Here is a 12,564-nt window from a genome sequence, read left to right as displayed (position 1 = left end):
GGCTCCTGGAAGATCCTCGTCTCTGTTGTTCAGCAAAACCAGAAACTGCAGTACTGCAATATTTAGAGCTTTTTATGTAACACTGCTCTGATCTCTGAGGGGTTCATCAGTCTATTTTCTTCTTTTCATTTTCCACAGAAAGGTCAGGGACAGAAAGCTTTAGTGCGACCACAGCAGGTAGTGATTCAGCGTTTTAGACACATCAGAACGGATGCTTGTCACCATGGGACATAGAAACTGGCACAAGAAACCACCGTGCAGCCAATAACTTCCTCCTTTTTAATAAATCCATCCTGCATACGTTCTCTGATTTCAGCTTATACAGTTAGAAATGTAACTGACTTTTGAAAAGGGTGTTTATCGGCTCGTTCGGTGTACAAATAGGTGTGTAGAGTTTCAGTACAAATAGAAGCTAAATGAAATGTTTTGACCACAAAATTATGTATTTATATCTTAGAAATTGACATAATTGATTCCAACACCTCATCATGAGAGCTGTCGAGTTTTATTCAAGTCATGTCATGTAAGTTACAGGGCTAAAAAAATGACAGTGTTAAAATGGCCTCATAATATTTTTGAACCCAAAGAAAATTCTTCAAATTGTTTGTTTCTCTTGTCCAAAAAAAACAAACAATTTACAGTAAACCATGAGAAGTAGAGCATTTGCAAATTTTAGAACCCACAACCATTAAATATTTTGCATATTTGCTTGAAAAAAATGCCCAAAAATGATGATTAATCAGTTATCAAAATAATTGCTGATTAATTTCCTGTAAGTTTGCTTATAATCGATTAATCTACTATTCGTTTCAGCTCTGTGTGTAACTTTATCTTATTAAACTGTCGATGCTTTCTTTCTTGTGTGTGTTTCAGTCCCGATCTCTGAACAGCATATGCGAAAAGACGGTCCAGGCGACCTCTGACCCTTTAAAGAGTGACATGGCCTGTCTGGAGGAGGTGCACATCACCAACATCAAGCCTGGAGAAGGACTGGTGAGCTCAGACACTAACAAAGATCAAACTGCATAAACCAAAGGACAGAATACAAATACAGGGCAGACTTCATCTTTTTCGTTCGGACCACATTAGCCAGACCGTAAGAAGAAAACAATTTAACACGACTTCCCCTGAGAAACACTAACAGGTATTTTAGTGCTTCACCATGAACCACAATCAACAGAGATGAAAAAGAGAAACAGATGTAGGTCCAAAATGGAAAAAACCCACAACCACCTCTGCAGCAAGGAATTATTGAAAAACCATGTGAGATTGTTTGTATAGGAGATTCATATGTGCGTTCTTCAAATGTGTTTAATCTTCCAGGGTATTTACATCAAATCCACTTACGACGGGCTTCACGTCATCACAGGAACAACAGAGAATGTGAGTGTGCTGCTGTTTTCTTGATCATAACTGCTGTGTAAAAACAAAAAGCTGTTTCCAGACATTTAGTCTGGCTCTGGCCCTAAAAGTCATTTATTTTTGACACTTTATGAAGGTTTCTCAGGTTGAAACATCTGAAAAAGCTCCTTCACTGGTAAAACGGTAGAGATGTTGGTGTCATGTACCGGCTCATGTCATGTGAGAGTAAACTCTGATTCTGCTGTTCAGTCTCCTGCAGATAAAACCCAGAGGATTCACGCTGGAGATGAAGTCGTTCAGGTCAACAAACAGACAGTGGTGAGTCAAAAGTCTACTCTTTAGAGAAAAGGTTAGACACTTTGGAAAAGTATCCTTACTCACTTTCTTGTTGTGAGCATCAGACGAGAACATCGTTCCTGTACCGTAAATATGCTGCTACTTCTTGTTTCCTGTGTAGAGTCATTTCACTTATATTGATACAGGGGGATTTTAAATAGTTGTCTTTTAGAAGACTAGTGACCACTTTGTAGAAGCTAATGAGGATCTGAATAAAGAATAAAGCATAGCATAAAAACAGGTGATAATGGCTAGCCTGGCACCATAACAAAATAAACATTGCTGATATTTAGTACTCAAGACTTCTGGTGTGTGATTGGTCCAGGTGGGCTGGCAGTTGAAGCACCTGGTGGAGAAGCTCAGGACGGAATCTGGAGGCGTCGTCCTGATAGTGAAGAAGAGGCCGCCTGGAACATCCGGTGGCTTCGCACCCGCTCCGCTGAAAAACTTGCGCTGGAAACCGCCACGCATACAGGTGAGCTGCCCTGACAAGTAGGTACTAAGTACAACAGGTTTGATAGGTCCACTCTGCTGAAGTCTGTTTGAGCAAGATTCATTGTTTTGTTTTTTGTAATAGAAGTTGTATTAGCAGTAGGTTGTTCTGTGGTTGTGCAGCTGATGTTTGTGGAGCTGTTGAATGCTTTAGGAAACACACCTGCTTCATTCAATGGCGCTACACGTTTCACGAATGTTTGTTTACTGATTGATTATTGAGCAGCTGCCGGCTGTGGTTTTATCAGGCACCTCTCACGTGTGACGATGTGTCAATGTATAAAGGTGATCCGGCCTGTTTCAGTAACCCTCTCCGGGGTAAATAAAGAGCCGCTCTGGTGCATTCACCGCCTGTCATCATGGCCTTTAGTGAAGCTGTTTCTGTTTCTGAGCGATCCAAGCAGAAAACACAGCAGCCACCCAGTCTGCTTCTCCGCTGAGGTGTGTGGGGGAACAATGGATCCTTTCTCTTTTCCTGGAAAAAAAAACAGGATAAGAAACACTCCAAACATGAGGCTGCGTGGATGTTAGACATCTTTGGAAGGTGACTCATTCGTTACTCAACAATGTGACAATTATAAATTCACCAAACTGCCGTCAGGGGGTTTGTGTTGATAGAGGTCCAGGATGTGCGTGTTATCTGAAGATAGGCGACTTAAATGCCCCTCGACAGCCGGGTTGATGCGTTCAGTCTCTAATCTCGGCTATCAAGAGTGATGTCAGTCTGTCTTTACCTCATCGTCACTCCTACCATTCATTTCAAAGGTCATCTTGAATCAACATGTCTCCCTTACTTGAGCTTGGTGCGCTCACCACCTTCCACTGGACTGGAAATGTAAAGGCTGGAAATAATGATTATTATGATTATAGTTAAGGTTCAGTGTGTAATATTTAGGAGGATCCACTGACAGAAATGTAATAGAATATACATAACTATGTTTTCTGTGGTGTATAAGACTAAAGACTTTACTTGATGAACCATTTTTTTTTTTTTTATTACCTTAGAATGAGGCATTTCTATCTACATACACTTCAGGTCCATGGACGTCACCGTGTTGCGCTATCATGTTTTTACAGTAGCCCAAAACGGACAAACTGCTCTACAGAGTGCGTTTTGTCACTACGTTGAATATGTACTAATAAAAGGAGAAGAAGTGGTAGTAGTCTTCTGGTTTTTTTTTAGAAGTAAGAAGGGACTTGAAATCTAGACAAAAGGAGGACCGCACGTAGTATTTAGCACAAGAGCCAACAGAGCTTGTCCGCCACCGTAGCTTCTCCTGCGCGCTTGCAAGTTAGATGCTATTTGCAACCCTCACCACTAGATGCCACTAAATCTTACACACTGAACCTTTAGTTGAATATTTAGTCTAAAAAATGTCTAAAAGGACAATGTACAGAACTTTAAACACCAATTTTGATAATAATCGATTGATTATTTAAGATTTTTATCAAGCAAAACTGCAAAATGATTTCTGGTTCCAGCTTCTCAATATGAAGATTTCCTTTGTTTCATCACTGTAAACGGACTATCTTTGGGTTTTGGACTGTTGGTCGGACATAACAGGAAAGTTGAAGACGTCACCTTGCACTCTGGGAATGACTAATCAGAAAATATATACAGATTAATCGATAATGAAACACACGTAACAAAGTCCAAAGTGATTTCTCCAAACTGAAGAATTTTTTTAACAAAACAAAAACTCAAAGTTCAGTCCTTTTTAGATCATTTAATTTGAACTGACAGTACATATGAGCCAAAGGGTCAAGCTTTTCTTTTTCAAAGTCACACCCTCTCAAACTGCAGATAAAGGGGTTTTTATTCTACTTTTCCCATGAAAAGACCAAAACTAACAATGTGTTAGTCAGACTTCCATTGAACATGTCACCCAGTGCAGCAATGAGGCTCATTGATGTCTTTTTAATCTCTATCTTTAAAGCTCTTTGGCTCAGAGGAATAATATATACCAGGCTTTGACACACACACACACAATAGTTAAGTTGATATAGTTAAGTTGTAAAGTTTGTAGAATAACTTAATTTTTAGTATTTTGGTCTTTTTATGGGATTTTAGACAATAAGAAAAATATCTTATCTATTTAAATGGAAATTGTCCTTTAATCAGCAGAGGAACACGTTTCAAGCTGCGTCTTTAACTCCTTCAGACGTGTTTCTGTCACACAGACAAAGCAGAAAATGAGCTGAGTGAAGTTCCTGTGTTTATGGAAAAATACAGAAGCTTTGGAGGTGAGGAAGGAAGCAGAAGAGCCTCGTCTGCAGTTTCTCTTCTTAAGCGGGAACGTCTTACTGTTGTTTTATGATAAACAGCCTTAAAGGATTCATTACCTCCTCCGCTGTCTGCTGTGTGACAGCAATGTTGTTCAAAGCACCACTGACCACAGAAACACTAATTAGAAGTAATCACAGCAGGGAAATGTTTAATAACAAACGTCTTTTTCCGTAATTAAAGTATTGATAAATTTTTCTACCAGCTGCGCCGTAATAATTTCTCTTTATCTTGTTGTGTCTAGACCTCTCAGGAAGCTCCGCGTCTCTACAAATCCCGACAGCCAGAAACCTCAGATGTTCCTGGGCATCGAGGGAAGACAGCCATATTGGATTTGTACGTCCCTCCTCCCCCTGAAACACCTTACGTACCGCTGTGAGTCCCAGATTTAGCAGGTCACTCGTCAGGTCTACGGGGGAAGACTAATTAATCCTGCATCATGAACAGCTAACTTTAATCTTAATAATCCTCCTCCTGTTCTGTCCCTCTATGAAGAGACGCGAACATGAACGTGTCTTCAGGTGTGAAAATGAGGCCGAAGTCTCCGAATTCCAGTCTGGACGCAGACGTGCGGCGACGCTCCACTTTTGCCGACGACAACAGGATGTCTGTCAACCTCCCGCCTGAAGTCAACCAGCCAATCCCTGTTTGCCTCAGACAGCGCTCCTCTACACGCTGTGAGTGTGCGCACACACACACACACACACACACACACACACACACACTTTTCCATACTTATGAGGACCCTCATTAACATAACATGTTCTCAACTTTAACCCTAAAACCAAGTCTTAACTCTCTAACAGCCTTTTAAAGAAGGGAGGAAAACGTGTCATCACTTGCTTTTTCAGAGGATGTAGTCCAGTCTTGTCTGATGAATATGAATATCTGAAAATGTTTCTTTAAAGCTCTGAAGCTTAACCTTTTCAGTCCCATGACCTTGTTTTTGGGGCCAAAAATCAGAGAAAGTGTTCTGTCATCATGTGAATCAGACAGTGGTTTCCTTTTGTAATTTATTATAAAGAACATTTTAACCAGATGAAGAACACAGTGTGCTCTATTTTTGGGGAAATACACATTTGCTTCCTTGAAGCTACAGCCAGTAGATGGTTAGCTTAGCATAGCAAAAAGAATCTGTAACTAACAAACAAATTGATTTTAACAAATATTAAACAAAGAAGATGTCGCGTCTTAAGTAGTGAGCTGTAGAGGTGCTGGTTGGTGTATTTTGTTACCTTTGGACAGAGCAGGGCTAGCTTAGTTTCCAGTCTTTGTGCTAAGCTAAGTGGCTGCTGGCTTTAGCCTCATGTTTATTGTACAGGTATTAGAGTGGTATCTTTGATCTCATCTAACTGCCTGCAAGCGTATTTCCCAAAATGTGTATTCCTTTGAATTCCAAGCATGTAAATCTTATCTAATTTTAATGTTGCCGGTTGAAAGATAAAAAAGATCAAACTTATTGGTCTCTGCAGCTACTGCAGCTTCAGTTTCATGAGTTAGGAAAAAAACAATCCAAGCAGATATATTTAAATTTATTATTTACTGTGTCCTGTAGCAGGTCTGTAACTTGTCTTGTGTCTGGCATTTCTCTGCAGGCAAACCTCGACCCGTCTCCATGCCGGTGGAGTCGTTTTCAGGTGTGTCGGACCCGTCCTCCAGGCGCGGGGCTCAGGGACGGAAAGGTGAGCTCCACCTGAACTAGACGCAGCCAAGCGCCTGTAATCTAACCGTTATCAGTGATGGCCGCCTGTCTGCCTCATTAAACGTGCTTTGAATTTTTACCTTGTCGATTATTAACGCTGAGAGCTGCCGCTGAATCGGCTGAGCTGTTTTCAGTCACAGTTAAGCCTGGTGCTTAGAGCACTTCACCTTCAGGAACAAACCGTGTGTTGGCAGTTTGTCCAAGATAGCAGGCTGTTAATGGATTTTCAAGTCGGAGCAGTTAAACAAAGACACATGAAGTGAAGTAAAGTGAGACTAACAATCGAACAAACTTGACATACTTGTGCACGAACCTGCGAGCTGCTGTGTCATTTTGTATGTTGAGTCATTTACATGTGGCTTAAGCTCCATCTTTGAAACATTGCTGTACCTGTGGATGAGGGACATTTTAGGCCATTATAACACAATCATGGACTGTGTCTTTATCAGTGAAACATTAAGAATAGTTAAACAAGGAGATCCACTGATATTTGAAATATAACAGTAGATTAACAGAAGCTTTGTTCCAGTTTCTACAGACCTAACTTTTTGTTCTCGTCTCCTGAACAGGGCAGGACGTTCTGCACAGATATCTGAGTAACGAGGGAATCAGCACCATCACAGAGGAGGAGCCGTGTTACCCTCTGCCGTACCGAGGACACCCGTCTGTCCGCGGCGTCGACCACATTAGAGGCAGTCAGTGCTTCATCAACGCCGACCTGCACAACAGCGCCACCATCCCTTACCAGGAAGCAGCGTCCAAAAAGCCTGCTGCCTCCACCTCCGCTGCCGTTTCTCCTCCTCTGGCTGTAACCAAACAGTCAACGTCGCTGCTCGGCGGCTGGCTGGCTCGTCTCAGGCTGCTCAGCCACTGAAGGAGTCTACACGTGGTTCAGATTTTATTAGATAAGACATATTCCTCTAATCTGGCTCCTACAGGAGGTTGTGTATTCTCAGCCTGAAACTCAGGATGTCTACTGGAAAAAGGTTTTTAAATTCAAGGCTGTGAAGTCAGTTCAGAAAATCTTTTAAAAAGTGAAATACAACAGTTCAAGAACAACGAACTTCTGGAATGAATCAATGATGGAAGAGGTTTTTAAAAGTAAGCACCAAAAACACCAAAGCAAAGAAGAAAGAAGCGACAACATTAGTGTTTTGCTGAGTCGCTTGTTTTTCCACATTGACCAGGACAGTTTTGCCAAAGCTCCTCAGGATCTTTCCTCAGTTATCACCACGAGTTTCATAATTTTCCATTCAAATATTCAATAATAGAAAATGTTATTTTATTCAGTCTGGTGGTGTAACAGATGGTAGTTGATCAGTGATCCATACACACAGATGTGCTGAGGGTGGGACTACAGAGAGAGAGGTGGCTACATCAGAGCCAAAGCATTACAAAATTAATTTTTTTTTTTTTTTGCCGTTCCGAATATGATCCAGTCCGTGACTCAGAACAATGATCATGAGGTTTGTGATGGGTCTTGATCTCACCCACTGACACCTCTTTAACTTTAAACATCCCTTGAAAATCTCATTAAACATCTTAATTTTTTTCTGACCTCTAGTGGTTCTGAATCTTTCTGCAGTTTGACTCTTGCTGCTACACCTGGTCCATCCACAGACTGAACGGAAACATGGACTCTGTGACGTCTCTCAAAGTATTTTGAAAAGACATTTAATTTGCTTCACATTTCGAAAGCCTGGAGCTTGACCAACCACCACGGACTCCGACATCTGAAACACAACTCTCTTTAAGCCGTAAAGACACTTGAGAGGAAGTGAATTTAGCTGCTGAAACCTCAACATCTTCTATTGACGTCTTCTTTTTCAATACAGCTGATAAAGAGTGTGCAGACAGTGGCATCGAAGAAATATGGAAATACCAGTTCTGAGTTTGAACCAGTTTCTAAAATATATGTGAAAACTGGGAATCGGTTAACAAACACACTTTGCAATGTCGTCTTTTAAACGCTGAAAACAACCTTTCAGTAACAAAGTTTGGACATGCTGAGCTTCCATACAGGACAAAATCAAGAAAAAACAAGTGTGAGAATTATTTTCAGCCTGAATCTGCTGAAAATGAAGCTGGTTTTTGTTTTCAGCAGATTTTGTTTTCTTTTAATTCCTCAGGTTATGTGGAAAGATTCAATAAGCAGAATTAGAGTCAACAAACTCCAAACAATCCCACATTTTTAGAGATTCGAGGACTTGATCTCAGCGTTCGGATTCAAAGAACTAATAATCAAACTTTGGTGAATTTGTAGTTTAAAAATGGTGAAGCATTTCTAAACGTCAGAGCTGCTGTTGCATCTTTTCCTCTCAATCTCAGGAGCCGTTGGTGCCTCTCGTGTCCAGACTTTTACTGTTTGTAAATATGTTTCATAGATTGTTTTATTTTATCACTGAAGACCAAATTTCAGTCATTTACCTAAAAAAAGAAAGAAGTGCAGAAACACAAGCTCAATATTGTTACTGAATATTTCTGAGGCAGTAATAACGATATAAACGTGTTTATAGGAGAAATAGTTAAATAATAGTTTCAAAAATACATTTACATTAAAGTGCTTTAACAGTCAACGGAAGCATGGCAAACGTTAATACAATGTTAATTAACCAATTATGACTTACACACATTTTAAGAAAGCAGTCTTAAAGTTATAGAGAGCCTATGTCCATCACTTCTGCACCATAGGACCTTATTTCGAAAAACACGTATAGTAATCACACAGTCAGTTTTTTAGCCCATTTGAATAGTGCCCTGAATTACACACACAATGTTTGTCATTTTAAAAGATAACGTTTGCAAGTCAAGAAAGTCGCAGTTTGTCATAAAAACAGTAAAGTAACATTTAGTTTGGAGTAAAACTGCTCAATAAACTATATCTCTTGTCTCACATAATATAAGTCTCCAACCTGTTAGTGCTGTAATGCTAAGCTAACGTTCATTGCTATCTACTAGCTAACCTGACTTGTTTAATCCAGCCACCCCTGGTCCTTTCATCACATCATCTACACATAGAAGCTCTTTGACGTTAGCTTTAGTGATGTTCGCGTCAGTCATTAAGAGAAAATGTTATGTCACACACGTGACTTTTGGGTCTTTTTGGACTTTTATAGGACTTTTGTGGTCTTTCTTATTACTTATTTTCACAGTCTCATACAGTCTCTTCAGTTTTACGACAAACTGACTTTCTTGATCTAAATTATCTTAACGGGATAAAACAATTTCTTATCTCTCGCCATTGAATTCTGCACATATGTTTTCTGAAGTAAGGCCCCATGGAGGTCCACCGGAAGGGGAGGGACTTAGGCTCTCTGTTGTAATTAAAAACTAAATGATATCTTTCTGTAATAATTCATAATGTAAAAACTTTGTGTTAAATTGTTTTGATCGAAATGAATCAACCTGAAGAAAACAGGAACTCTCACAGCAGCTGGTGAAGCTCATAGTTCACACAGAGAAAATGTTCTTAAAATGTGCTTTTATTTTGGTTTAAGAGTGAAGAGTTTTAGTGTTAGAGATTCTGCTTTCGAAATCACAAACCGACATTTGAGTTGAAAACTGCTGCCGTCATCTAACAGATTTGTCTGCAGATACTTTGACGTAGGTCTGCTGGAAGCTGCTTAAAATTTCAGGTCAAGCTACCTGTAGTATTTCAGGTGTGGGTTACTGCACTCACAAAACTTCAAAAACTTCAGTGGTTCTTTAAAAGGTTCTTTAAAGAACTTGTGTACCATTATGAAAAACTTTTTGAAGGAGTTCCTCAAGGAAGCATCTTGGATCCTCTGATGTTTACAATCTGAGAAGCTCCTTAATGTTTCCTGAAATATCTTTTTTTTTTTTTTTTTTTTTTTTTTTTTTCTTTTGTAAAGAGTGTTTCTGGTTCGTGTTCAGTGCCTTTATACTAACACATTATGCAAGAGCTATGAAAGCTTGTACAAAAGATTATCAGAGTGTAATGAAAACTGAGGCAACCTTGTGTGTTCTTTAAAAGTTAAACTATGTAACTTTTTAAAGAAGAAATATAACATTTGAAGTTATAAGAAATGAAAACACTTTACTTAATTAATTACACTGTACTAAAGCCTTACTTGGTCTGGTATGAGTGGTGGTGGCTAATGTTAGAAAACTTTATTTTCTCCCTATGATCTCAGTCGGATCACCTTATGATGGCTGAAGAAAGTCATGTAGGAAAAGCCAACATCCTGTAATTACCTCTTGTGGCCACAGTTGCCACTGTTCAACAAAAGTTACATACAGATGACTTCGAGATGACTGCGGATGAATTTCGCTGACTTGCCGCAGGTGACTTTAGGGACAGGGCATAAAATCACTGCTGTCAAGTGGGACACGTTCTACCTCCCGTAGAATGACGGTAAAACCTTTTGGTAGCTTACTGTGAGCTAGTAGCAATGTCTGATCAAGATCAGGCAAAAAGGTAGTTCAGCCTTTGTGCAGCCGGAGAAAAGAAACTGCGATTGCCGGACTTTGATAGCTGCAGCCACCTTGCTCCCAAGAGTCATATGACATGGTGATGTCGGACAACATTTGTTACCAGCATGCCTTATGTTAAGTCCAGCATGCATCATGCATGTTAAGTCAGCGCTGCAAAAAAACACCTGTTGTCTCAGTTTAAAATGAAAATTCATTTCATCTTGTTTGTTGTTCAGGAGTTGTGGATGATCCTGCTTGTTTGACTTTGCCAAACAACATGTTTAACTACTTTCATTCTTCATAATGTAAATCTGAATTGTTCCATAGCTCTGCAGTATGATGCCTCTGTGATGCTTTGTTACTTTATGAAAAATATAAAAATAAAGTGCAATTTATTTTGGAAGCTTTCAACTTTCCATCAATTACAAAATTGTTGTTATACATAATGAAAGCGACATAAGTTGTGAATTTAACATTGTTTGGGCTCATCTAAATTTTATTTTGATAACCCCAGAATCTACTTTGTCTCAGGGGGCTTTACAATCTGCTCAACATGCAACAACCTTTTATTACTTAGATCCTCAATTCAGATGTGGAAAAAAATGTCAATAACTTTAAGAGTCTGGGACAAAGTGTTTAAAGTACACTTCGGTTTTCCCCAACTGCTGCACGTAGGATCCATTTTAATTAAACCGCTTTCATCATCTAACAAAAGAGCAGAAACTGTATTTATTTGGCCGTAAAGTTCAGGAAGTTCAACAATATTCATCTGTAGTGAATCATTTGTGTTTTGTTGCAACTTTTTAAAGTTAAAAGTTCTATAAAGAAACTTGCCTTGCCAGCATTATAAATACCAGCAGTTCTTTAATGAACTGCTTGACTTGATAAATACAGTCAAACTATCAGTGAGTCACACTTAAAATATCCATTTGCAGTGAGTCAATAGTTGCCAAGTGATGAATTTAATTACCAGGGAATTTAAAAAGCTCCGGTCTGGGGTTTGAGTCCTGTCCCACGATTTACAGAAAGCTTAGAAGGGAAAATTGAGATACTGCGGAGAATTCTATCTCCTCTTAAAGCATTTAAGATACAACAGTTTGAGAAAGGACATTCGCTCACTCCTTGGTTGAACCACACAAAGCTCAACCTGTGATGAAGTTTGCTTGGCTGTAATAGTGAAAAGGTTGGCAACCAGTTTAACAGATGCTATAGAACATGATTAGACTTTTAAATTAACAAAGTTCAAGTCTGAAGCATTTAGAATTACAAGGCCAATGGCGCCATCTAGTGGGCAACTACAGTAAGTAAAACTATTTTGTCAGGTCAGTAATTTAAGGATTTTATTGCCATTGATCAGACAAACCGATTTACATTTACTAACATGAATTATTCTCCTCCAGACCTGCAGTGAAATTTTAACTTAACAGTAACACCTTGATCATAATTCAAAGCGCATGTGATCATTAAAGCATCCTACACGAAGGGCATGTTTACCTCCACCAACGGGGGTTGTATTAGGTTCCTGTTGCCTCTTTGTTAGTTTCTTAGTATATCTGAAAAACTTTACAGATTTTAAATCTGAATGATTACCTTTGTGCTGTGGCTCCAAAGTTTTAACATTAACAAGAATTCATGCAAGAACAGTTTTTACTGCGTGGTAGATCACAGTAAATGTTATTTTTGAGCAAAGCTGACGTTGGTTGTAGACAGTCGGTCAAAGATCCTACAATATTTTATTTTCTTGAAAACAAAGAGGAAGTTTCTGAGCAGAGAGTCTCTGAGAAACAGAACAGAGCAGAATGATCATGAAGAACATGTGAAACAGGAAGGATGGTTAGGGTATATGCATGTATGTGTCAGAGTGATTTTGGCTTTGTGGTCGTTCTGTGGGTCGATGTATAAAGTCTCACTGGCAGCGTTGACAAACTCTTGTTCCTCCTCTGCTGAGTGTCAG

The 12,564-nt window shown here is 39.4% G+C and overlaps 1 protein-coding gene across 1 annotated transcript in view; it reads left to right on the top strand.

Moving 5' to 3' along the window:
- The window catches only part of cnksr3 (cnksr family member 3), a 59,222-nt gene that overhangs the window by 35,931 nt on the left and 10,727 nt on the right, over nucleotides 1-12,564 (top strand). The window contains exons 8-15 of the mRNA XM_046061430.1: nucleotides 874-993; nucleotides 1,324-1,383; nucleotides 1,612-1,680; nucleotides 2,024-2,173; nucleotides 4,719-4,849; nucleotides 4,970-5,151; nucleotides 6,070-6,156; nucleotides 6,746-7,048. Coding sequence (XP_045917386.1) covers nucleotides 874-993; nucleotides 1,324-1,383; nucleotides 1,612-1,680; nucleotides 2,024-2,173; nucleotides 4,719-4,849; nucleotides 4,970-5,151; nucleotides 6,070-6,156; nucleotides 6,746-7,048 — 1,102 coding nt within the window. The remainder of the gene's footprint in view (nucleotides 1-873; nucleotides 994-1,323; nucleotides 1,384-1,611; nucleotides 1,681-2,023; nucleotides 2,174-4,718; nucleotides 4,850-4,969; nucleotides 5,152-6,069; nucleotides 6,157-6,745; nucleotides 7,049-12,564) is intronic.

The sequence above is a fragment of the Micropterus dolomieu genome, linkage group LG10 (assembly GCF_021292245.1).
Source record: "Micropterus dolomieu isolate WLL.071019.BEF.003 ecotype Adirondacks linkage group LG10, ASM2129224v1, whole genome shotgun sequence".
Taxonomy (NCBI): Eukaryota; Metazoa; Chordata; class Actinopteri; order Centrarchiformes; family Centrarchidae; genus Micropterus; species Micropterus dolomieu.
The sequence above is the reverse complement of the archived record's forward strand: the minus strand, read 5'-3'. Positions and strand labels throughout refer to the sequence as shown.